Source organism: Ammospiza caudacuta, chromosome 20 (assembly GCF_027887145.1).
Source record: "Ammospiza caudacuta isolate bAmmCau1 chromosome 20, bAmmCau1.pri, whole genome shotgun sequence".
NCBI classification, from domain to species: domain Eukaryota; kingdom Metazoa; phylum Chordata; class Aves; order Passeriformes; family Passerellidae; genus Ammospiza; species Ammospiza caudacuta.
In genome coordinates, this window is record NC_080612.1 from 8,314,976 (window position 1) to 8,341,254 (window position 26,279).

The 26,279-nt window shown below is 44.2% G+C and overlaps 1 protein-coding gene across 1 annotated transcript; it reads right to left on the minus strand.

Annotated features, from left to right (window-relative positions):
- Nucleotides 1-7,097: 7,097 nt before the first annotated feature.
- UNC119 (unc-119 lipid binding chaperone) lies at nucleotides 7,098-25,710 on the minus strand. Its single transcript, XM_058817866.1, has 5 exons — nucleotides 25,590-25,710; nucleotides 16,169-16,282; nucleotides 15,134-15,236; nucleotides 14,266-14,438; nucleotides 7,098-12,838 (listed from the first exon to the last, which is right to left on the minus strand). The coding sequence occupies exons 1-5, from the start codon at nucleotides 25,708-25,710 to the stop codon at nucleotides 12,726-12,728; spliced, it is 624 nt and encodes a 207-aa protein (XP_058673849.1). The 3' UTR covers nucleotides 7,098-12,725.
- Nucleotides 25,711-26,279: the final 569 nt, after the last annotated feature.

Sequence of the window (26,279 nt, forward strand, 5' to 3'; positions counted from 1 at the left end):
CACACTGCTTCTCTGATGCCTTAAAATATGTCACCATCCCTCTTAAGCCAAAAATAATAATTGGTAAATATTGTTCTCTAAGAATACAGACACAGGTCTAGCTCAGGGTTCCCTCAGCTCTGAGTGTTTGTGAGCTCTGATTTCAACAGAAGATCCCAGTCTCAGACCAGGACTCCCAGCGCTGGGCAGGACCAGGTGTCCCAACCCTCCAAACCCCTCAAATTCATTTCAGCCTCTTCAGTTCCAGTGGGAATTCTGCACACCTCCATCCTCAGGGAATTTCCAGATAAAACCCTCCTTTTCAAAGCTTTTCTCTGCAAACAACAAAGAGCTGGCACATGGATTTTCTGAAACATTTTCAGCTCCCCAAGGGAGAGAGATGCTCGGCCCTCCACTATTTTCAGTCAGTATTTGCACCAAATTGTTCTTAAATCCTTTTTAAACTCCTTACAAATTCCCCTCCTGAGTGGCACACAGTGGACCACACCATGGCCAGAACAGCACAGGCCTTTGCAAGATATTCCTGACAGAATGAGCAGCACTGCCAGTGTTTTATATCTGGTAGAGGGAGACAAAAAAAATTAATGAGAACAAACCAGAGGAAGTGCAGTGGGATGGCTCATTGCTCTAAAACCACAACAGAAATGTAATAAAATATTTATGATTAAAGCAAACCCATTACATGTGAAAAAAATCTATCAAAACTGACAGTAGGAATCTGGACAACATCATCAAGCTGAGTTAAATGTCTGTGAAACTCCAAATTCACAGATTTGAAAGTGAGAAAAGCAAACCTTCTTTTTCTGGGTCAAAGATTTATAATTCATGGGCACAACAACCTATCCATGTTTTGTTAATTCCTGTATGTCACTGTGTCCTCTGTGGCCTCGGGCCCAGCCATTCCCTCAGGGGCACCAATACATTCCGTGCTTGTGACCACACACATGATCACAAGCTGGAGGGGGAGGAAGAAATAGAGAAGAGATCAAACTGTCAGACTTTATTCTATTTTTTTTTTTTTGGTAATGAGTCTTTGAAGAATGATCAGACATAAAAAACAAAAGGGAAATAAAATGCTTTAACATGTTTTTTCTTGTGCTTTCTGGAGTTTCTTGTATCCACACCAGAGGTTTGTGCTCCCTTTATGAAGTTCTTTATTCAAAGCACCTAAAAGTATTTTCTCCAATGCATTCCATATTTAATGGAACTAAATTAATGGTTGGACATTTCACTGAAGTTATAAGAAAAGTCCTATAATAACTTTTATTAAAAAGAGTTCTGATTAAGATAAACAAACAAACAATGCTGCAAGTTATTAACTAATATAAATTGTCTGGGTTTGGGTTTCCTTTCCTGATACACTTCAAGCTCCTACATCTGAAATTTTATTGTCTTGCTTCAGTTTAGCATTAGTGATTCTGGTAGACACAAAACCAACCCATTGAAATATGAGATCATGAGGAAAGAGTTATATTATAAATTACAATTCCAGAACAATTACTAAAAAAAAAGTTTGAAATTATGTTTATTTAACTACTTTTATAAAAGTTTATATACAAGAATAACCCTCAGCTTGTGCAATCCTTATTTTTGACTTTTGAAATAACTTGACATATTGATAGCACATAAACATTTCCTTAGAGCTGGTGACACCTTATTTTGTACCTACCACAAAATCAGTATTTTGCACACATTGCAAATCTATTTCAGATACATTAGCATTAAATTCCATTTTAAACAGCACTCTGAAAAAAGGGGGAGAAAGAAAGGAAAGAATGAAGTTTTCCCAGTCCAAGGCTAATGCTGTCTGCTTAATCAGCCTCTTCCAAAGAGATTATGCAAACCTGTCTAGGAAAAAAAATAACCTTAAGTGTAATTACCATAAAAATATCTTATTACCAAACAGAAGAAAGTGCTCACAGCTGCCCTCTCCAACATATGATTAGGAAAAATTTGCACTCTAAAGTTTAGGATTTATTAGCTTAACCTTTTTTTTATTGCAGGTTTCATTTAAACTTCAAAACATTCAAATAACCATTTATATTGGAACTATGTTTTGAAGCTCTTTTCTCTTCTCATGGGGCCAAATTATTACAAGATTTCTGCCTCCCATATTTGCATGTTCTTGGTGAACATTCACTTGCTTTTGTTGAGATAGGAACTGATCTGAGGAGAATTCTCTCGGCAAAATCTTTCAAACCCCGGGCACAGCACTGAGCTGTTTAAACCCAGCAGTGATTAACTGGAATTGTGGAACAGATAAAACACTGAATTTCACATCAGCTTTATTGTACACAAGGCTTCAGAAGTGCAACTGACTTACTGGCACTTTCAAACAAATTTAAACTACTGGAATAAATATTTGGATTCCAGAATTTAGTTTACCAGGACTGCTGCTGAATTTTTGTACTTCAGGCTTTCAGATTTGTGTGTAAATGTTTGTGTTTAGGCTATTGAATATCAAAACCAGCAAACACTTTTACATGAGTTTTTCCTCACCTCCTAATTAATTTCCAGTCTCACACAAACAAACCCAAAACCCTCAGTAGTAGAAGATTAACTCTCTGGTTCACTGTGCATTCCCTCCCTGCAATGACATAAATGGAAATTTTAAAGCAGCATTTTCCATCTGTGGTCACAGCAAAAATTGAATTGAGAGCTACTAAAATAGTGAATGATGGAGTTGTCATAAAACACAATTTATATGCAGTCTGTAGAAGCAGAAAAGGGCTATTTTTTAGTTCAAAGAAATAAACACACACAAAGAATATTTGTTTGCATGGAAAATGCTGAAATTACTGAAAATTACAGCAGTGGGAAGGTCATTAATGTACGTGGCACTTATTTCACCCAGGGGCTCTTATTCAAGCAGCACATTGATGACAAATACCAGGTATTTGGGTATAATCATAATAAATGCTGACTGAAGTATGAAACTGATGATTTTAAGGTCTTTTCTTTAAGCATAAAACCACAGAATGGTTTGGGTGGGAAGGGACATTCAAGACCATTTTGTTCCAACACCTTCCTCTGGGCCAGGTTGCTCCAAGACTGACATTGAGCCACAACTTCCACCCTCATAGCCAAAAATTTCTCACTCATATCCCATCTAAACCTCTCCTCTCAGTGTGAAGCCATTTCCCCTTTTTCTGACTTCCCAAAATTCCCATCCCAGCCCTTTTGGGGGCCCTTTGGACACATAAAGGCCCCAATAAATCCACCCCGGGGCCATTTTGTCACTGTCGTATTTTATGAAAAATCCCTTTGTCCGGATTTTTCTCCTGAGAAGCTGAGAGGCCTCAGAAACAAAATGTAAACAATAATTATCTGATTGCTTGGAATGTGGTTTGGAGGTTGCTTACCAACAGGTGCATCTTTGATTGGTTCCATGTGAATTGTTTTTACTTAATGACCAACCCCAGTCCAGCTGTGTTGGGACTCTTGTCAGTCATGGGTTTTTATTATTCATTCCTTTCTAGCTTTCTGATGTCTCCTTCCTCTTTCTTTAGTGTAGTTTTAGTATATAATTTTATTTTAATATAATATCATAATAAATCAACCTTCTGAGAACTTATAGTCAGTTCTCATCTCTCACCTCCTCCTGGGACCCACAACAACACCGCAACAAATTATAACCACACCATTTTGCTTCTTGGATGAAGGGGAGAATCCTGCTCTGGATCGATCCAGCTGTGACCTGGGCACAGTAGAGGACAGAAAAACCATTAAAGATTTATTCCTGACAGAACCAATTAGGCCTGGCAGTGCAGGAAAGGCCCTCGTTAGTCACACGAATTAATTCCTTACTCACGCCATCGGCACCAGGAAATTCATTCCAGCAGCAGTCCAGGCTGGGTGCGTGAGGGAAAAAAACCCACTGAGAGCCCAGGCAGAAGCACATCTGCCCCAAAAAACCACTGGAGAGGGGAATTCACATGATTTGAGCACAGAATTCAAGATCTTGCTTGTCCAGGAAGCTGCTGGAATTTAATTTCAAGTAGATGAATAAACCCAGCGTGTTCGGGCCTGCTGGAGGCACCAGGCCCAAACCATCTCTTCAGGCTTTTATTTTACTTGCTTTTCCCCCTATACTTGTCCTTTCCTCCTAGAACAACTTCAGAACATTAAAAAATCTCCTGAAATATTCAGAAAAACATACAGAAAAATATTTTCTGCCAAATATCCAGTTGATCTAGGAGAAAACTGCAATGCTTAGCTGGCGTTAAAGGCATAAAAAAGTGCAAATTTTTGCTTGGCTGGAAAGCAAAAATTTTACTTGCCTTTCCCTCTATACTTGCCTTTCCTCCTAGAAAAACTTCAGAATATTAAGAAAACTCCTAAAATATACAGAACATACAGAAAAATATTTTCTACCAAATATCCAGTTGATCTAGGAGAAAGCTGCAATGCTTAGTTGGTGTTAAACAAATAAAAAGGTGCAAATTTTTGTTTTGGCTGGAAAGGATCTTTCTCATCTTAATATATCGTACAGAAATTTAAACCTTGGCTGAAATAATAGCTCTCAAAAGTTATCTGAGTGGTGACACTTGTGTTTGTGTTTCCTCCAATCATCTCTTGCCACACAGCCACAGGAAGCACAGCCCAGTGTTTGTCAGCTGCAAGGAATATTTCTGCACTGTTATTTCAAATTTAGGTGATGAGCAATGCCAGCTGATGAATTCCAGTGGGGAAATATCTTTAAAATCTGACATCTAAGTGCTGAAGAGCCTTGGTGTGTCTGGGGCAATGTTGTTCCTCTGAATTTGTGTCAATCCTCTTTGCACACTTTAATTTAAAGGGTTACAGTGAACCCTCTGTTCTCCTGATTTAGGAACCTGCGCAGACATCAAAGCAGGCAGCAGGTTTAATTAGACACTTAATTATAGATCAGGACGGTAAGGAATGCATTTGGGAAATAAAAACATGATTTTCAACCCCAGTCAAATGCCAGTGAACAGAGTAACACGGGCACAACATTGGTGCCCTGTGCCCTTCAGGTAACTCATGAAAAACAAAGTTTGAGTTGGAGTTTTGGGTTTGGTGTTTGGTTGTTTTTTGGGTTGTTTTTTTACTAAAATAGAGACTAAATATTTTTAGCTTTAAGGTCTGGCACATGTAGTTCTGTGGGCAACTTCTGCCAGGGACTCAACGCCCTCACAGGGAAGAATTTCTTCCTCATATCTAATTTAATCCAAATTGTTATTCTCCTCACATGGATTTATCCTCTCATTCCACAGGAAAGGAAGAACTGAAGGTGTTTGGAACTCTTCTCTCCTGTCTGTGTTATCTCCCTTTCATAAAGTAAATTTAATTATGTGTTTTCTCTATTGCTGTTTGTAAATTCCCTGCCTGTTTTTATTTCTTGCTACAGATTGCTTTCATATGCAGCTTCATTAACATGGTTTACGCCGTCCACTAGAATAATTAAATTATTATTAAATAAAACAGGCCTTTGTTATATAAGGTCCCAAGTCAGTTTTCAAAATAAGGGCTGGGAATCATCCAACTGCAATTATGTTCTACCTACCTAAATTCTCTTTGTAGTTTTAATTAAAATACATTATCCAGGATGATTTCACCTCCTATTTTAAGTTCTTGTACAGCACTGATGAAGGGGAAAAAATCATCTCTGTAAAGGAATTGCTCTATTTTGTGGGCTCAAATAGGAAGAATAAATGGTTTTGGGTTATCCTAGCATGCAATGAGAGATTTCAGTAATCTCAAAAATTATCTTTAAAGTAAGATCTATTGTGTTAGAGGGAAAAATTGGGAAATTTGGAGTACTTTATCACTGAGAAGTGTTCCTCCTACAAGTGAAAAACATTAAGGGAATGCAAGTCAGAGATAGATGAATGCCCTTGAACAATGACAAATAAAATAGAAACATGGGGTGAATACATAAGATTTGCCACAATAACTCAGCAGCTGAGAAATGCCAAAGGAAATAAGAATCTGAGGAGAAGCAGAAACCATCTCCAGAATTATTAGGCATATTTATTAATAAACGAGACTGACAAATCAGCTAAATGGGGGGGAGCACTGGTAATGCAGGGTATTTTTGGCAGACATTTAACATTGTGGAGTTTTCATGGGAATTTTTTTTTTTTCTTTTAAGGCTCTTTGCAATCTCAGATTTCTAAGCAAGCCCAGTTAATCAGAGAGACTGCTTAACCTGCTTTATTAGTTATTAGCACTGATTTTGGTATTTTTTATATTTTTTTAGGTATTCTGTGAATCAGCATGCAAGAATTCCAAGTCACAATCCAAAAGGGAAGCCCTTGTATTAATAAATTCCTCACTCAAATTCCAGCACACAATGATGTCCCCCAGGATATTGTGAGGCAGTGAGGAGTCCCCAGGAATTCTGTGGAATCAAAATGAGTTATAGAAGATATTTTCAAACAAAACCATCTTACTTCTCTTCTTCTTAGAGTTGTTCTGCTCCCAGAGAAACACAGAGGTATTCCCAGGAATTTCTGAATAAAATATCTAAGCCACCAAGATGGAATTATCACAGTAAAAATCACTTCAGCTCAAGCTGCTGGTTCAGTTTTAGTCAATAAGGCAGAGACAGCAATTTTCACATGAATTTCAAAACTTGATTCTCCAAAGTGCAGCCAGAAATTCTTCAGAAGCACAACCTGGTGCATAAGAGGGATCCAGGGAACTGCAAGGTTCTGTTAATGTACTTTGAAACTAATTTCTTTTTCACATTTTTCATTTTCTCAAATTCTCAAACGGACTTTTCAAACTTGCAAATATTTTAAAATCACAACCCGATACACAGCTGTGATCTGTGCAACTCCAGAGTCCCATTAATGCAATTGATACCAAATTATTTTAATTACACCCCAAGACATTTTCCCAATCTGAAAGTTAAATCCCACTTGAGCAGTTTTAATGTGATGGTTTTACCCACAGAACTACCCAAACCACTGCAGAGTCTTTCCACCAATCACCACAAAATGAAGCTGCTCACACACATCTGCACAAAAACTGGAGTTTGAATATTGATGGAAGAGACCTGAAATGAAAGTTTGAATGCTTTTTTCACAGAAATATTTAAATAAAATAGACAATCACCCTCGTTTCTAGGATCAATAATTTATTTCTTTTTTTTTTTTTTTTACACATTTTGCAATTTGTTACAGGAGAAGAAACACTTGCTAATGGAAGTGACATGTTTTTGAACCATTTTCCAAGGTAATGGAAAAAGTTAAGCATATTCCCTAGGATGCACATCAATGACTAAGCTGCCAATATTAAACCAATTGAAGCAAGTGCAGTCCCTATTTAAACCTTGTATAAATTAATTTAAGGACTCTCCTTCTCCTACAGGAAGACTAAATTGTAGCATCTAATTTTCTTTTTTTTTTAAAGTCTCAGTCTTTCCTCTCTCTCTACTTAATCTGCAAAAAGTCAAACAGGCTGAAGCCAAAGCCACAGAATGGATTCTGTGCCAAGGTTCTTCTATTCCTGGTGATCTCCTCAGTTCCCTCGTGTCCCAAAAAGGAAACAAAGGACTCCCAGTTTTCTGAAAACCAGATTCTCTGCATGACAGTGCATTGCATTGCCACAGGATGGGCCACAGTGGATGTTCTCCTAGCAAACAAATCACTACCAAAGTACAAAGAATTAGAAATTAACTCAGTAAAAATGCTCCTAACGTTTTCCCAGTGGTACAGTAACGAGAATCCTACTTTCCTTCCCCAAAAAATAGATTTTTTTTTTTTATAAATACATTTTAATACAGACAATTCTGTTTCTATGCCAAGAAAACAAACAAACAAAAAAAAAAGTCACATTCAAACAGGTTTGCTGGGTGTATTCAGATAGAAGCAGACACCAGAGCAGGCAGGAACACAGGGGGTTTTTGGGGGGCTGCAGACACACAAACAACATTTCACCCACTGACCAGTGATGGGGAGAACAACTGAGCTGCAAGGTGAGACCTGGAGCACCACAGCCCTCAAATAAATCAGCAATTTCCACGTGGACTAAATGATATGAACTCTCAGTGGTATTTAACATTAATATTGAAAAGCCTCTATGAATTTAGGCAGTGTTTATGCTGGGGATAGAGAGAAGAGCCACGAGCAGGAGCTCCCAGCTGCCTCAGACCCAGGAGAAAATTGAGTCACTCACCATGGCCTTGAAGCTTTTGGGTCCAAACAGCTGAAATTAATGCTTTTTTCTGTCCTTGTCCTCCTTTCCCTCACTTTCCCCCAAAAATGCAGATAAATCTGCTCAAATTTTGTGCCACACACACAGTTCCAGCTGCTGCCCCACAGCCCCAAACGACAGCAATGATTTCTATGGTTTCCTTCCTAACCAGAGCTAATTAAAACTGAGCTGTTAACCATCTTTTCCAGGCTATGAATAATTAATAGAGCATTTTTATAATACTTACTAAATATGACAGTTGGGTATCAGCATTTTCTTACCTTAAATAGCCCCAATCTTTGCATAACTAAAAGTTCCCTGCAGCTTTTGTCTTTAGGATTGGGGTTTATTTTTTAGGGGTTGATATGTAGGATAATTCTCAATACACCTTAACAGCTCTTTCTCAAATTGAAGAGATTTTGGAGGTTGCCTGCATGTTTCACACACAAGCCAGCCACCACTGTGACACTACACAAGATTTTGGAATAAAACTCAGAGGACAGAGGTGGAAAATAGAGCATCTTACTGACCTGCTCGAAAAAAACAAGACATAGAGAGAGATTATGAGCAAGAACTGAACCCCAGCAGATTGTTTTCAACCCTGGGGAGACTTTCTACATGAAAATAAATAAATAAATAAACTCTTCTGAGTCAGGAAGGGTGGATCATTCAGTTATTTCAGAAGTGTCACCACCTAACGGGTAATTCACAGAAACAATTTTGGCTTTTGCCACTGAACTGAGAGCAAAGTTTCTAAATTTTCAACCACAGCTGATGTGTTAATTATAAAAAAAAAAAAATTAGTTCTCTCCCTGCCACAGAAGTGTGAGTTATTAGAGCATGCAGCTCACCACCAATGTATTGCTGCTTTCCTTAAAAACCCTGACTGTGAAAGGAATCCAAGACTGACAAAGTGAAGAAAATATGTCAAATTGTAATTTCCCTGAAAGAATGTGTTGAGCTGTAATTTCCCTGTCTCTCAGAAAAATTATGTCACTATTAGCACTCAGAGAGACTCAGTTTCTTTTTCCAAGATTAAGTCACTGTGTAAAGCACACACTTAATCCTGTTTTATGACAGGAAACAGAGGGCATTATTAGCAGATAATCTTGGTTAGCTCTTGGATGTTTTCTTTCACTTTCAGAAATTCAGATCCCAAATTGCCAGGCTGGCTTGTTAAAACAAAGCTGCAGCGCTAATTAAAGTCATATTTAAAATGAGATCAAGGAAGAAAATACAACAATTCCTTTTTTCCCAGAGCCAATATTTGGGGATTTCGTAATGAACTTCCAAAGTAAACCCAATAATGATGAAAGTTAAAATAAAAAATAATAGCTAGTCAAGAAGATTAACAAATTCTTCTGTGAACAATGCTGCTAAGACTTCATTCTCAACTGGTTTATTATAAGAACCAGCTGCCAATTTAAGGGAAAAAAATGTGGGTTCCACAATTGAGCTGCAAACTCAGCTCCCTCTCAGAAGGAAGTTGAAATTATTGGATGCTGCACAAAGCTTGGTCTTTACACTAAATTTTGAAGGTGGTTTTTAAGCAAAACAAGGAGAGAAGTGGCACGAAAACAGCAACTCTGCAGCCAAAATTTTTGAAGAAAAAACTTTTAGTGCTGTTTATGTGCCTCATGTCAACACCACACTTGATGCTGCTGCGTGAGCAGGTGGGAAAGGAACAAAACCTCTCTCCTGGACACTGATTCCCACATGTTTGCAAAGATTGTGCATGTGCATGGCCTTGAGGAAATGCTAACAAATAATTCCCAAGCGAAACAGAGAGATAACAGTGATAACTGCTTCAGTGGGACACAGAGAAAAGCACTTTCATTGCATTTCCCACAGAAAGTTCTGTTGCTTGTCTTGCTTTAGGAATCAGAATTTGCTGCTTGTGACAAACTCTGGGGATTTTTAATAAGATTAAATTGTCCTAACTGAAATGTTCAATCTAAAATTGGTTGAAAGTTATTTTATTGAAAATGTTCAATTTTTATTTCTGGCTTAAAATATTCCTAATAATATTTAGGCGACAATCTCACTCAGTGCAATATCTCCCATATGATTCACAGTAAATTTTCTGTGAGATTGGAATTATTACATATATAATCTGAATTACAAAATATTTCAGAGAGGAGCAGCTGATAATTCATCCTCTTGTGTTTAACCTCAAAACTACACTAGAAAAATGTCAGAAATTCCATCCACACTCTGCACTCCTTGGAGCACAGTGACTTTCTCTTGGTTCTTTTATAAGGGGCATGTCTACCACTCAAATTTCCCTTGATTACAGCAATATTTTATGGAATTACTACTTTTTTAATAAGTCTTAAAAGGAGATGGCATAAAAAAAGGAGCAGAACATAACTATTTCAGAGGAAACTCCATCAAATGACCCAAAGTACAACTGATCTCATCACAACATATTAAATAGATGAATGGAAATTCTGGGCAAATTCAATTCCTAAAAGTCTTTTAAAAATATTGTGCACTGAAGTGGCTGTTATGAACAGCAGGTGAAAAATAACCCCCCAAAAAATCCCTATGAAGGGTGGTAATTATAAATATTCATTTTATTTTGTCTTTAAATTAGCATTTTTTTTCTCCTGCAAATTGAAACAAAGCTCAGAAATACTTAAAACTTGCAAAATGTCATTGGATATATGATTTAACAGCCCTGATTAAAAAAAATAAATTGGGGGAGGAATGAAAACATTTTTGAACCTATTTCCATCTTTAGTAATTACTGTGCTATAAAATTAATGGTCAGTAGCTCAAAGTACTGCACAAATAATGAGGAAATCCTTTGTATCTCTCAAACTGATCAGTCAGCTGTAGGCTATTTGTATGATTTAATACATTAGAGACAAAAAATAGCGATAAATACAAGTCTCACTGTGATAAGAATTACTACAAGCTACTCCTTGTGTAAAACCAGTGAACTTGACACACTTTTGTAGCTACCAAGCTTAATAAAAACTGCGCTGTAACCTAAAATCACTGGGTTTTATTTTTTTTTAAAAACTGCCTCCTCTCTCAGCAGTCAAAAAAGCCAAGCCAAACACAAATGGTGACACACTGAAAAGTGACCACAACCCCAACAAGAGCACAAAAACCTCCCTGGCCTGAGGCTACACTTGGAATTGTTTGTCCTGTCTGACACAGGCTGCGACTACAGAGATGCTCATCACGACTGGAAATGGTATTTTTATAAAAATTATTACAATTATTACACCTATCTGAGGCTAACATAGAATGTTCCACTTCAACTCACAGAATTAGACATGGAGACATCAAGTATTTATAGAAATATCTACAGACTGCAACTGTCTTTTATTTTTGTTGTTTTTTTCCTTTTTTTATTTTTTTTAAATATCAGTGAACTGACTTTCAGAGTAAGGGTTTCATGACAACAGGTCACCCCACACTAGTTTATTCTTGGTGTTGCTCTTTCTTGGACTAAATTGGTGTTAAACTTCTTCCAGAAGAGAAGAGAGAACTCTTGCTAAATATTTTGCTGTGTGTTAAAGTTGTAGATTATTAGATTTAGCTTCACCTGTATTATTATCTGATGAGAAATGTTTTTAACAAAAGGGGAAACACTGTCTTAACCTCCTCTAAATGCAGATACACATAGAAAATTGGAAATTTCACACCATCCAGCTGCCCTAGACAATTAAAATGTTGCTCTAACAAGCAGTGCTGAAGTCCTTATCTTGGTATCGAGCAGAGATGAAAAAAATAGACATGGGAAATGTGTGGCATGAAAAGGCTGAATGTTAAATAAAGCAAAAATGTTAAATAAAGCTAAAATCCTTCTGGTTTTACTGATTATTCTGCAAAAAAACTGAAATCAATGGAATGTACTTAGGGAGGTTCATAGACCCACAATGCCATTTTACCTTCATCTGAAATGTAAAAGGAATGTAAATGTAAAAACACCCAATTAACACAGCTCTGTCACTGAACTATTGCTCTTCATTGCAGGTTTAGGTGTTGCCAAGGTTAAACAGAACATTACCCAGAAGGATTGAAACTAAAGGATGAAATATCCATGGAGAGAGCCAGTCTAAAGATGAAACTTGCCTTTGTGAGATGTTTTGCTCGATATTTTCAACAGGCTGGACAAGTTAAATTGGCCTTTGAAGCATCCACAAAGAGAAACAACCACCCAAACCTCTGCCTTTGCATCCATCCACTCCCATGGTTTTCTCTGATTACATTCTTTGGGAAAGCAATCCTAAATGATACTCGAGGGCAAGAACACAAATTCACAGAATCAGGGCAAAACCCCTCAGGTCCCACAAGGCCATTTTCAAAGCAGACACTTAAAAGAACTTAGGGAAGTGGTATCCAAAGATCATTTTTAGCTCAAAAACTTCTGAAGAACCGGGTCTGCTTCAGAGCTCAAGAGAGATGTCATGAAACTCCTACTGTGGCAAAGAGTCCTTGGTGGGTGGATCCTTGTCCAGGTGACACTGCAGGAGCTGGAGGTGTTGGGATCCCTGACGACTTCCAGAGGGAAGGGGAGGAAGAAGAGGAAGCCATCCAGCCCAGGCTCAAGGTCCTCCACTGTATGAATAATCTGCCTTGTTGTGCATCACCAGCTTGTTGTCTACAAAGTAGAAACTGTCCGACTGTGTCTCGTAGGGGTGCAGGATCATCTCTCGAACTGTGAGGGGGGAAAAAACCCCAATTAACCCAATATTGAACCAAATTAACCCAATTTAACCCAAAAACCCAATTAACAGGGACATATAGGAATGTGCTCCCTGTTAACAGAGTGACAAAACTGTCCTTTGTCTCCTCAAAAAGGAAAAGAGCCCAGAAGTTTCTCTCCTCAATCAGGTGAAAAGACACCTCATAGGACCTGGGGGACTTCACCTCAAACTTGGACAGGAGCCAGAAAGTCCCACCTGAGCAATTTACTGGAAAAAGAAGAGAACAAAGAAACTAATGGCTTTTGTGAGGTGTTTTACCAGGGGCAAGGACCTCCTGCACCTGGCTGGGTTTTTATCTGTAAAGGGTTTTGTTATTTTGCCTTTTATTAAAACTTTTTGTTTCCAACACTACCACAGAAGCCATCCTGCTGATTTTATGCTTTCTAAGGTAGCTGAGCTATCTTGGGTGTGAAATAGATCTCCAAGAGTTTATGAGACCTGGCTGGAGGAGACCCTTATTTCAGGGATACTCCCCAATGCTGGGCTCAAGCATTGTTCAGCATCCCCCAAGCAGCTGCAAAATCAGGTGGAAAAGCAAAACTCAAATGGGAATTGCCCAAAACCACTCCTTGTTGGTGTCTTTTAAATAATTCAAGCATAATCATGGAGGTTTTAAGTTGGAAAAGCCCTCAGAGGCCTTGAAATCCAACCTGAATTCACTAAACCTTTGCGCCACATCCACAATTTCTTTGAATAATTTCAGGGATTAAAAATGTTCATAATTCAAATATATTATGGCACCATATAAAGGGGACCTCAGAATAAAATCCCATTACATTTTAGGTTGGGGTTCTTTTTGTTTTGTTTTTAAAAACAGTGATAAACCAGCAAACCCAAAGTAAATTTGTTCCGGCCTGACAGCAGAGCCTCACTGTATTTTCCACAGACTGCAATATTAGTGCTGACACACACAATTAGGGGTTGTAAAGAGGAAAATCACAGAGATTTAGTGCTTGTGCTATTGTCTCTTTTGAGAGAGGAGAGGAAATAAAAGTTATGTTCATACTAAAACCTCTCAAGCTCACAATGTAGCACATCAAACATTAAAACAGATCATAACATTTAAGTTACCCATTTATTGGATATCTTTTTAATCTTATTTTTGCTTGTTTTATAACACAATTATCTTTTTTCTCCCTGATACCAAAGCTTCCCTTTTATGAATTAAAAAAAAAATAATAAACCCAAGCAACTGCCTGGTGTGTGATGAGATACATCCTACTAGAAAACAAAATCAGTGTTAACACAGATTTTAACGGATGAATTATTGTACCCCACCCACTCTCTAGAGACAGCTTTTAAGAAAGGGCTCCCCCAAAACACCACGAACATCATGGTGTGACAACCCAGAAATGAAAGTTTACAGCAAAGAACTTACTGAGATCCTCCGAGAGCTGGGGGAATTCATAGATGTGCTCACAAGTATTTTTACTGCTGGGGATGCAGAAGCCAAATTCAAAATCAAAACTTTTCAGCAGCTGGTCACGGAAGTAGTGCCGCTCGATCATACGGAAATTATTAATGGGTTTGTCCCCTACTGTGAATTCCACCCTGAAAAACAAGGGTAAAACTGACGTGAGCTTTCATGCTTCAGTAAGATCTGCAATATTCCTGCAAGGCAGAAGACAGCTCTGAAAAAAAAAAAGCCAAAAATATAAAGCAACAGCACTAATCAAATTACTGTTTCCTCTTTTACTTAAAGCGTTCTACAGGGACACACCACAGCATTAGATAAACATCCTAAAGCTGCCATGGGCAGGGACACCTTCCTCTATCCCAGGTTGCTCCAAGCTCCATCCAGCCTGGCATTGGGCATCTCCAGGGACGGAACAGCCACAGCTTCTCTGGGCACGCTGTGCCAGGGCTTCAGCACCCACAGGGAACAACTCCTTCCCAATATCCCACCCATCCCAGCCCTCTGGCACTAGGAGCCATTCCCCCTTGTCCTGTCACTCCAGATCCTTTCCAAAAGTCCCTCTCCAGCTCTCTTGGAGTCCCTTCAGGCACTGGACGGTGCTCTAAGATCTCCCCAGACCCTTCCCACTTTATTTTTCCTCTTTTAGCACCAATCCCTTCAGCACCAGGCTGAAACCTAACGCGACAGAGATTTGGAGAGCCTCATAATAAATGAAAAAGCCCCCTGTTCAATCACCTTCCTGGCAGGATGAACATGGAAAAGAGGAGTTTTTTTCCCCAAGATTTCAGCTGTTTTCTGTGCCAGGCCAAGGAGCAGGGGGGTTACTCACGTGGCTCCCACTTGCCGCAGTCTGAGGAAGGCGGGCGTGAACTGATAGCGCACGAAGCGTCCGGCGTTGGGGTCCACGTCCTTCCTGTCATTGTGCTCCCGCTCTGCAAAAGCACAAGGAAAGCTCTGTCAGAGCTGCCTGAGAGCCACAAACTCAGGGGAAACACTTGTGGTGGGGTTCTTGAGCCACCCGAGCCGGGGAATCGCTCTGGTGCTGAGCTCACACTTCTGTCCTGAGATGTCCACCCCTGGTCACTCACAGGTGGAATGTTGAGAGATGGCCCTTTTGTTTGAGTAATTTCTTATCTTCTGGATTCCTATTCCTTATCTACTGGAGGATGATAAGGAATAGGAATCCAGAATCTTCTGGATTTCTATTCCTCACATCAGGACTGCAGAGTGACTCTGGACAAGCCATTTCCCCTCAGCATGCTTGCTTTGCTATCTATAAGCTACAGAAAACTTCCTCTCACCTGCAGGGAGGTGGGGAAGGGTTAAAAGTGCTTGGCCAGGAACAGAACAGCTGCCCTGGGTTTTTATCACCACTGGCAACAGGCAACACTTGGATGCTTACAAGTAACACCTAAAAATTAATCAAACCAAAAATAAAAGGCGAATGTTCAGTTTGTTTCGTTTGCCTGTTGGCAGTTTCTCGCCTTTGGAAATACCATTTTCCTGACTCCTCAGTGAGAGATGTTTAAACTAAGAGCTAAACTATGTGCAGGGGGCACAAGCTGAATAACAGCCAAGAAAAAACCACCCAGTGATCTCCTCCTCCTCCTCTGCTCCTGTTTACAACATCCATCTGTCCCTTCCCATCACAGATGGCAACAGGAAGAGCACAGCAGCAGCCAGCTCTGCTCACCCTGCTAGTACAAAGAGACACCTGAATAACATTCCTGCAGCAAGATGGGGCTCCGGCCCTCCTGCAGTGGACAGATTCTGCTACTTTTGGGAAATGTGTGGAGTTAAAGGAGTGGGGAAAAGCAAAAGAAAGCATTTGTTCATGGAAACCTTATTTCGTGTGTGCACTCACCTGAAGCTGCTGGCTTGGTGATTTCAAACAAGACTGTGCCAGATTCCATGTCCCGGATTTTGAACCTGGTGAAGTCTATCTTGTAAACATTTTCCTCGGGAGTGCACAAATAATCTGCAGGGGGGAAGCAAATTTAAATGAAGGCTGCCCTGAAATATCAGGAATTTCTGGCTGCTCTCTGGAGGCCACACCAGCAGTGAGAGCAGCCCAAATGCATCTCCACCACTGCCTGTTTTAATTCAAAACTGATGTCCCTGAAGACATCTCAGTTCTAGAGGCTCACACTGCCCTGCTCAGACAGGACGGGGAAAGAATTCTCTCCCCCAACACTCAGAGGTCATCACCTTTTTCCAACTCTGTGCCAGCAACTCCTGCACCCATTTCCTCCCAGACTAGTCAGCACCTCCATCAAATCCCAGCCTTTCCAGGGTTAAGAGGCTTTGCCTGTTTTAAAAACTGCCCTGTGGCAGAATGTGAGGGCTAAGCAGCTTTGGGAGCTAAGCTGACTGCACTTAACTGGAACAGGAGTGTCCTCCCCTGAGCCACCTCCCTGCTCCAGCCCTCTGCACACAAAGGGTGGCCTCTTCTCACCACACCAGGCCTTGTTTTCCTCAGCACTGAAATTATGGTGAAGCCTTTCCCTGTGTCAGGAAAACAGGGAGCAGAGCCCTTCCCTGCTGTGAGTGTCTTTGAGAGGAAGTCAAAGATGGAATCACAGGATTGTTAAGGTTGGAAAAGCCCCCTAAGATCATAAAGCCCAACTTTTCACCCTGCACTGCTGTGTTCACCACTAAACCATGTCCCAAGGGCCACATCCACAGGCCTTTTGAACATTTCCAGGGATGAGGATTCCACCACTAAAATCCCCCCAGCTTTGGCCTTCAGCTGTGCCCTAAGCCAGCTCCTGGCACAGGAATCATCCTCCTCCTCCCTGGGGAAGGGAGCACAGATTGAATGCAGCTCCAGTAACTCACTTTACCCTCACAAATTTAAAGAAATGCTCTATGCAGACAAGCCAGGTCAGCTTTCAAACAACAGCACATTTGCTTGATGTAGGAGACTGGTTCTGGGGGTTCCAAGGTGAAAATAACACTTTAACATTCTAATTCAAAACACTTCCTCAGCTACTAATTCCTGCTGTTAATCTGAGCTAATAACTTATTTCTGTGTGCTTTCCTATTTCTGAAACTCCAACAAATCCATCCACCTGAATACATAAAAACAAGTTACAAGTGCTCAGAGCTCAGACCTGCCCATGCCAACCCAACTTCAGCACAGCCCTAAGAAATCCAAGACCACTGTGAGAGACTTCTGAGCTCCTGGACACAAACACCTGGCACCAGCACTTTCCTAGAAGCCTTTTATTCCTTCCAAACCTCCATAACTTGGAGAACTGTCCAAATAAGCTCAGTACAAGGAGCAGAGGTGTTAAATGTTCTCCCTGGCCAGTTTCACTGCTCTCCAACAACCCCATATGGTGAATAGTCAAAAGAATGCCAGAGAATTTGTAGATGCCCCATCCCTGGAAGTGTTCAAGGCCGGGCTGGATGGGGCTTGGAGCAACCTGGTCTAGTGGGACGTGTCCCTGCATGGCAGAGGGGATGGAAGTGGATGATCTTTAAGGTCCTTCTTAAGCCAAAACACTCTGGGTTTCCACAATTCTATAAATGGGTGTTCAGGCAGAGGACAGTGCTCAAAGCATCCCTGGCATTTGGCAGGGATTTTCCCTTCCCTATCAACACAGCACAAGGAAAATTGACACAAGCACTCAACGTTTTTACTCCCATAAGAAAACACAAGCCTGTGTTAGGTCAAATATCCCAAGTACTGCACCAAAAAAATCTTCCTTTTGCGCCTTTAACAGTAGCCACGATGACAGGACAGGAATTTAAACCCATCCCTCGCCCTAGGCCCTGATGTTTAGCATTCCTCAGGGAGATGTCCTGCAATTACCCTGCGATTTTGGGCTCTGACACATCAGCCACCCCAATTCCTAACCCGCCCCACAACTTCCCAGCTCCGAGCACCAGCATGCAAAACACAAACTGATGGAAGCAGGCACAGCTTCCCACAGCCCAGCTTCCCCTCCCCGGGCCCACGGCCACTGGCTGTTCCCTGGGAAGGCTGTTGGCAACAGGCAGAGTCACCCAGGAGCCCAGGACACCTTCCCTGGAGCACGCTGGCGAATCTGAAGCGCCGCGTTTGTCTGCAAGTTAATTATTAAGTGTTTCTACTCCTGCAGAATTCCTGCCCATCCAGCACCATGGCAACAGCTTTATCCCCCTCCTTGGCAGCAGCGTTGCTGCAGTAACAGTGTCCATGACTCATCTGGAGCAGAGCAGAGCCAAGCAGAGCCTCCAAAGAGGAGTAAACCCCGGGTAGAATCCCCACCAGGCTCCTGCTCAGTGATGCCTGCACCTTTATGCTGCTATTTTCCAACTCTTTTTGCCCTGATAATATTTTAAACCCTATTTTTTTGGGGGTTTTTTTGGTCTTTTTTTTTTAATCAGCATGCCAATATACAACTGGATGCCATCCGGGAAGATCAGCTGCCAGAATACTGCAATGAAATGGGTTTTTTACCTCCTCTGGCAGTGCCCAGTCTCCTAGAAAGAAAAAAAAAAAAAAAAAAAAAGAAAAAAAAGAAAAAACAGAGGAATATATGTTCCTCTCACTCTGTATTACACATATATTCCTCTCAGTCTGTACTACATTTGTTTCTGCTGTTCCTGCTCAAAAATCAATCAAAGTAGCCACGTGCTGTTTTTTTCCCCCCACACGTAACAGGAGCCTGGGGCTGCACTGGAAGGGCTTATTGGGAATGGGCTGCTTGCAATTGGCAGATCCTTCTGCTTAGCTGAGCACTGTCAGATTTGCTAATCTCATCCCATACACACTTATTTTTAAATTACTGTAGGGCCCAGTTGCCCACACTTCCGTGACTCACTGAAATGTCTCATCTGCCTCCCTTTTCCTAATTCAGCGTCGCCAGGATTTGGGGAAGGGAGGCAGCAGCCCTGGTTATTTCAGAGATCAAACCTCCATGGAGGGGATCGTTACAGAGAAACTAACAATGGTGGGTTGATCTCTCAGGATACAATATTTTCTTGTTTCTTCCACTTCCCCTGAAGCAGGTTGTGCTGTTTCCCTGTTAATAACCGAACCATCACGGTGTGTTCCTGAGCCTTCAATACTCACCTGATTTAGGGATGAAGGCATGGACACAGCAGCACTGCCATGGAAAACCCATCAGATTGGTTTTTATCCATAAGAACCCACATTCAGTAGTGTAAAAAAAAAGGTCACAAAAGAGGAGTACTTCCTACCCTTTCTTAAAGCCCAGGGAACTGTCATATCCCAAACCCTTCCTGAAAACAATTCACCTGGTATTAGCAGCCACTTTTCACTCACATCACCATTCCTGATGGTGCCTTTCCAGCTTCTTTCCCAGAACCTCTGGATCATGCCCAAAGATCTGCAACTGCCCACTTTTAGAGACAATTTCTATCTGAAGATCTATCACAAGTTGTGAAGAGTTTGGATCACAACCAACACCATTGTGGCGGTCTGAGGAAGCAGCAGAGGTGATTGGCTTCCTGAATCTAACTCAATTAATTCCTTCACAAATCCTTCCTTTGTAGGAAAAAGTGATTCCAAAGTGACCCCAAACAGTTCAGTGGCCTCAAGCTTTGTTCTCAGAATCAGCAAGTGCTCCTTCCCCTGGTACAGTTCTGAGGTGGTACTTCCACTGCCTAATCCAGGGAAGAGACAGTTCCTACCCAGGAAACCTTCCTGTGCTCCCAAACCCAACCAAAATTACAAAACAAACCAGCAGAACAATGCCAGCAGGCACTGCCTGTGAGCACTGGCACATCCTGAACCCTGGTGCAGAACTCCAGGTGTGTGTTTTAGCAGCTGGTGTTACAGAGGAGCACAAAAGGTGAGGGATAATGCAGAGCTAAATAACACAGGAAAGCAAACAAAGGCACTTTGTCCTCTAGACCTCTCCCTGTCATTTAAATACACAAGATCAGGTTTGCTCCTCGTGACAGAAAGCTAAAATTCAATGCTGTATTTCCAAATTTCCTTTGCAACCACCCCACCAGGCCCATTTTACAACAAGCTCATGGGCAATAGGATTCAGACTCTTTGTTGTGCTCCTTTTCAAGATCCCTTCTCCATCTCTGCAATCAGCAGGAAGCACGTGTCCCCTCTCACAGACACCAGGGATATTTCTGTGCTCATCAGAGTCTAATCTCAGATGGGGCAGCTCCTATTTTAAGGCCTTAAGAGCCCTCTAAGGAAAGCAGAGTGCACCCAGGGTAAGAAAAACCTGAAAATTTGGTTCTGGAAATGGGTGTAAATCAGGAGGATGCTGTACAAGAGACTGAGGCAACAGCAGAGACTTGTAACAGGAATTTCTCTCCCCAACATAGACAACAACAATTTAGGGAATGGATGAGAAGGGTCCTGTAGTTATGCAGGCCTATTTCCTAACATGCATTAACCAACAAGGTCAGGAGCTATTTTAAAGCCAACTCCCAAGACATAAACCAGGTATAAAGCCAAGACAACTGCAGAGGAATTGCCAGGAGCTGGAGATTAGGAGATTATCAGATTGAAGAGTCTCAGGAGGAAGCAAAAATAGCCCAGACCCCACGAAGAGGCCGAGCAGTGACGCAGGACACGGAGCAGGACCTGAGGGCAAGGCAGGGCAGGCTCCAGGTGCTATTGATACACCTGCCCAGACAGCTTGGGTTCAGTTAAAGGAAAAAATAAACCATTTCCCTGCCCTCTGCCTCAGCCCTGTGACACCAAGGCAGCCAGGAAACAGGATCTGCTCCTGTAAAATAAATCCCTCCAGCCCAAACCACGGGGTTTGGAGAAGCAGAGAGCAGGGGAATTGCACAGGGAGGGAGCAGCTGCCCTCTGACCCAGCACTGGAATTAGGCTGCTGCAGGGCCCCAGAGGGACAATCCTGCACCACAAGGATCCCACGGGGGTTTTTCCACAGCAGCACATTTACTGTCAAGGAAGCAGAGGGATTTAGGGCAGGAGGCACTCCCCAAGGTCCCCAGAGCCCCTCAGTTGCCAAGCCCCACTGCACAGCTCACCAGGCACTGATTTTTGTGGCAGCCTGCTCATCTCTTTTTTTTCTTTTTTTTAATTTTAGCTAGAGCTTTCCAGACTTCACCCTCTCACAATTAATTTGATCACAGCCCTGCAGCCTGTGGATGGAGCTGCTCTTCCCCCATTTCCAAGGCATCCAAACACTTTCTCCTACCCCCTTTTCACTGATTGCATTCAAAGTCTGAAACCACGTGCACAACATCAACTAAATCAGCCCAATTTTTGGGCTGAGCCAAAGCCAAGCTCTGCCCAGACCCTCAGGCTGAGTTCCTCTTATCTTTCCCACTTCCACCACGGCCCAAACCCACAACCCCAGGAGAAGGAGGAATCCCCACACCACACTGTGTGTGCTGCCCCTGGGAATCCTAACAGCTCCTGTTGTGCTGTGAGACTTTGGGAAACACAGAGCCCTGGAAAAGCTCAGAGGCTGTGTGGGATGCTGAGGGAAGGGTCGTGGGGAGAGCAGCTTGGCACAGCTCTGCAACAAGAAATCAGCACATCAAAACACAGCCACACATCACAGTCCTGGACAGGGCAGGGCAGGGATTTATTAACCTCACAGACACACACACAGCTCCTAATAAAATGCATTCTCCCCATTAATTGGGGAGAGAAGTCATGGTCCAGGAGCAGCTTTGAAGATGGATTCGTGCACATCTGCCTCACATTCCTGTTAGTGCCTCCCTCTCTCCTTGCCTATGAAAACCTCATGGATTTGGAAACTGATTTCAACATGGATCCTGTATGGTTTAGCATTACAGAACTTGAACTGCTGAGGCAGAGGGGAGGGAAATGGTTTATTTGGGTTTTTTTTCTTTAATTGACTGCAGGAAACTGTTATGGAAGTCCCTCAAGAAGGGCCTGGCCTGCCTAACCCACCGAGGCAGCCCTGTGCCAAGCTGGCCTTTAGCTAAAGCTGCCTAGAGAAGTCTCAGAGAAATCCCAAGTGACAGCTCAAGGAAGAGATTACTTTCAGAAACGATTACGTGTGTGCTCCTTATTTTTAGGGTTTGTTTTGAAACACTTTCCAAGCATGTAATCAATTATTTAACCCCTTGGTTTCCTAAAATAAAATCAGCATTAGAATAAAATTTAAAATGTAAGATTTGATCTGGTATTCCAGGCAAAGTGTGTAGGTGATAAGCAGGGCAGCCTCAGAGGCTGGAGCTTGTCTTTTGTTACACATCTGACTCCTCTGATGCTCTGGCTGCCTCAGTAATTAATTGCAATTTGAACTGAGCTCTGCCCCACTCCTTTGCTAATCTTAAATTAATCACGTCATGAGCTTTTTCCGCTTTTCCCAACCACAGTTGTGTGAGCCAGTGACAAATCTCACTAATTGCAGAGGAAATGGTTCTCCAGCCTTACACCTGATCCAGCTGGAGCAGAGCCAGACCCAGCCTGCCCAGGAGGCCCAGATATCCCAGGGCAGCATCCCAGATCCACCAGGCTGGACCCAGCGTGCCCAGAAACGCTGTGGGCACAAAAGCTGATGGGAGGACACAGAATGTGCAGGGCAGCTCACACAACTCCCCAGTTAAGCTTATTAGAAGCACATTAAGAGCAGAGCCCAGCTGGCTCCTGTGGCTGCCCACAGAGCCACATCCTGCCTCGCCACCCTGCCAGCTCACACTGGGTCAGCTGCACCCACTGGGAGAGCAAAGTCCAGCTGTGCTGCCTGATGGAAGGATGATTAGGGAGGAATTCTTCCCTGTCAGGCTGCTGAGGCAATGCCAGGGGTTGGGCAGAGAAGCTGTGGCTGCCCCATCCCTGGAAGCGTTCAAGGAAGGGTTGAGTGAGGCTTGGAGCAGCCTCATCTAGTGGAAGGTCCCTGTGCTCCTGTTCTTGGTGAGGCACTTGGAACAAGGTGGGGTTTAAGGTCCCCTCCAAACCAAACCATTCTGTGCTACAGCCAGAATTCCACCTCTCCCTGGAGAGATGGAAGGCTGCTCCTGGTGTGAGCATTCCTAGAACACACTTTTCCTGTGGTACCAAGCCCTGCTGGGCTCTGGTTGATGAAGCAACCCTAAAGCACAGCCAGCCCTGCCCAGGTCCCAGGCAGGACACAGCTCAGTGTGTGAGCTGAAGTGCTACTGGCCCAGGAGTTTGGATAAGGATGGATTATCCTCTCTCTGGAACAACAAAGGGCAGCCAGGGCACCAGGACATTTCTGCTGCAGCCCCACCACCGACTCCTCCTTCACCTCCAGCCTGTCAAAGACAGAATTGCTGCAACAGGGTGTGGTGTCTGCCCTGACACCCAGCACGTCCAAAAGGCTGGGGCAGCTGTGAACTTCCCTCCCACAGCCTGGTCCTTCCTCCTCCCCTACCTGAAGCAGAAGAGCGGAACAGTTTCACATTGCTATTTCTGGCCATCTGTTTTTAAGGGTGTCGAAATGAGCAAAGGCCATAGAATGCCCCAAATAATTATTAGGTGTTTAAAATCTGAAAAATATTCTTTGCTGTCTGTTAAACCCACCAGGACAAAAAAAAACTGAGCTTGAGAAGGGGAGTTGCAAAGTGTTCTTGGGTGATAAGATACAATATGCTCAACGTGGGTGTACCCCCAAACTCAGCGAGGGTTTCAGGTGTGGGGAGCATTTCCTGGCTCCCACACATCCAGCAGGACAGGAAGCACTTCCCAAGGTAAGCCTGGGACATCATCACAGTGCCTGTCTCTGACCCTGGTACCAGCAAGTCTCACAGCAGGATGGGAACACAACATTTTCATGCATTTCACATCCTCCCTGTGCTCCAGAGCACTCTGACCCAGGGCTGGAAGAGGCAGACAACAACCAGCTCTGCTCCAAGCCTGGCTCACCAGCTTAGCTCTCTGGGAAGGCAGGAGCTTACCAAGAGCACCATCCATCCCCACTGATGCCACACGAGGTGACAGCAAGGCTGTGGGGTGGCCCTGTCCCCTCCAGGCAGCCCTGGTGAGGGCAGGGACACTAAGGCTGCCATGAAGTGAGCACACAGAGCTTCACACAGCCATGGCTGGGATTCACCATCCAGCTGAGGATGCTGGCAGGATGCTCCAGTGCCTGCTGCGTGCTCTCCCTGCTAGAGGCGGGGGATTTCTGGGCACGGAATCACGCAGCTGCACCAGCAGAGCTCGCAGAAGGGCACCCAAAGGTCCCCAGCAACAGCAGCCCCTCTCAGAGGAGCCTCTGTGAGCCCTTCCTGAGGGCTGACACGAGTCCCTGCTGGGCTGTGCTCCTCCCTTCCTGCTCACACACAGCCCCACGGGGCTGCCTGCACGCAGCAGCACCCACACCGCATCCTTCCTCTCCACGGCTCCTCACAGCCCCGGCCGGTGACACTGCGCTGGCGCGGAGGGCAGAGTGCTGAGGGGCACAGCGAGCACAGCCAGCCCCCCGGGCAGCCCCTCAGCCCTGACAGCCCAGAGAGACAACGCAAAGGTCCTGGGAGATGGAAAAAGGACCTTTTGGGACACCGGGGCAGATTGTCCCTGGGCATTGCTGGCCTGAGGCAGTGCCACGGAATGGTTTGGGTTGGAAGGGACATTAAAGACCATCTGGTTCCAACCCCCTGCCAGGGGCAGGGACACCTTCCACCAGCCCAGGCTGCTCCAAGCCCCATCCAAGCTCATCCTGAACACTTCCAGGGATAGAGCAGCCACAGCTTCTCTGTGCCAGGGCCCCACCACTCTCCCTGGAAGGAATTTCTCCCTAATATCTAATCTAAACCTGCTCTCTATGGGTGTGAAGCCATTCCCCCCTGCCTTGGCCATTCCTCAGCCCCGTGTGCTGCTGTCCCGAGCTCTTCTGCCAAGCACAACAGCCCCTCCAGGCACACACTCCCACCCACCGCCTCCAAAATGCCCTCAAGACCTCGGGTGTTACACTGGAGAGGGGGAAAATGGGTTTGGGGCTGCTTTGGAGTCCCCCCATGCTGTGACCAGGGATCCAGCCCGTCCCATTGCCGTGGGAGCAGACACAGGGTGATGGGGAGAGCAGCGAGGAGCATCCCAACACCGACCTTCGAGCACAGCTGGGGGGCTGCACTCAAGAAGAGAAGGGAGAACCTCTGCTCTCCCGCCGGTCCCCAGCCCCCGGGGTGGCACATCCCTCTGCGGGCTCCGTCCCCTGCCCTGCTGCATCCCCACTTCTTGTCCCCAGGGAAGGGAGCACCGCTTCCCCTTTTCCCTCTGGGTTTGAAAGGCAAACAGCTCCTCTTTTCCCCCCGGTTTAGAGAGGAGAACCGGCTGCCCTTTTCTCCCCCCGGGGACGCGGTCCCCATCCTCCCGCCGCGCCATCCCCGGCACGCACCGCTGGTGACCCGCTGCAGCCCCAGCACATCGTCGGGCCCGATGAGCGCCTTTCGGCCCAGCTCCTCCTCGGTCCTGGCCGCCGCCGCCCCCCCGGCCCCGCCGCTCTTCTTCACCTTCATGGCCCCGCCGCCGCCGCCGCCGGTGTGAGCGGCCCCGGCCCCGCTGCGCGCCGCCGCACCGGGAGGGGCATCGCCATCACCGCCCCCGGCCCGCCCCCGGCCGCCAGCACCGCCCGGCGCCGCGGGAAGGCGGAGGAACGGGCCAGCAAGGAAAGCGGCTCCTCCACGCTGCTCCCAGGGGCTCGGGGCAAACCCTGGCTGCTGCAGGAGAACCCCCCCCAGGTGAGGTGGGGACAGACCCCACACCTGGCCCAGAGCACAGGGATACCCGCCCCGACCATCTCCAGACCGACACACGGTGGAGGAGCTGCATGCCGGGCCGCCCCCGGGGGCTCTGGACCCATGGATGTGATGGATTCCAGGAACTGCCCCCCCAGGAACTGTCCCCCCCTCCCCAACCAAGTATTTTTGGCTAAATACCCATAAGATAGGCGCCAGACCCATAAAGCAATGGAGTGGGGACAGGAAAGCTGAGCTAAGGGAAGGCAGGGCAGTAGGTACCCCCCAAAAGGTTAAAGGAGTCACACAGCCTCACATCAGCCCCCCTAGAGAACAGGGGGTTCTTTATT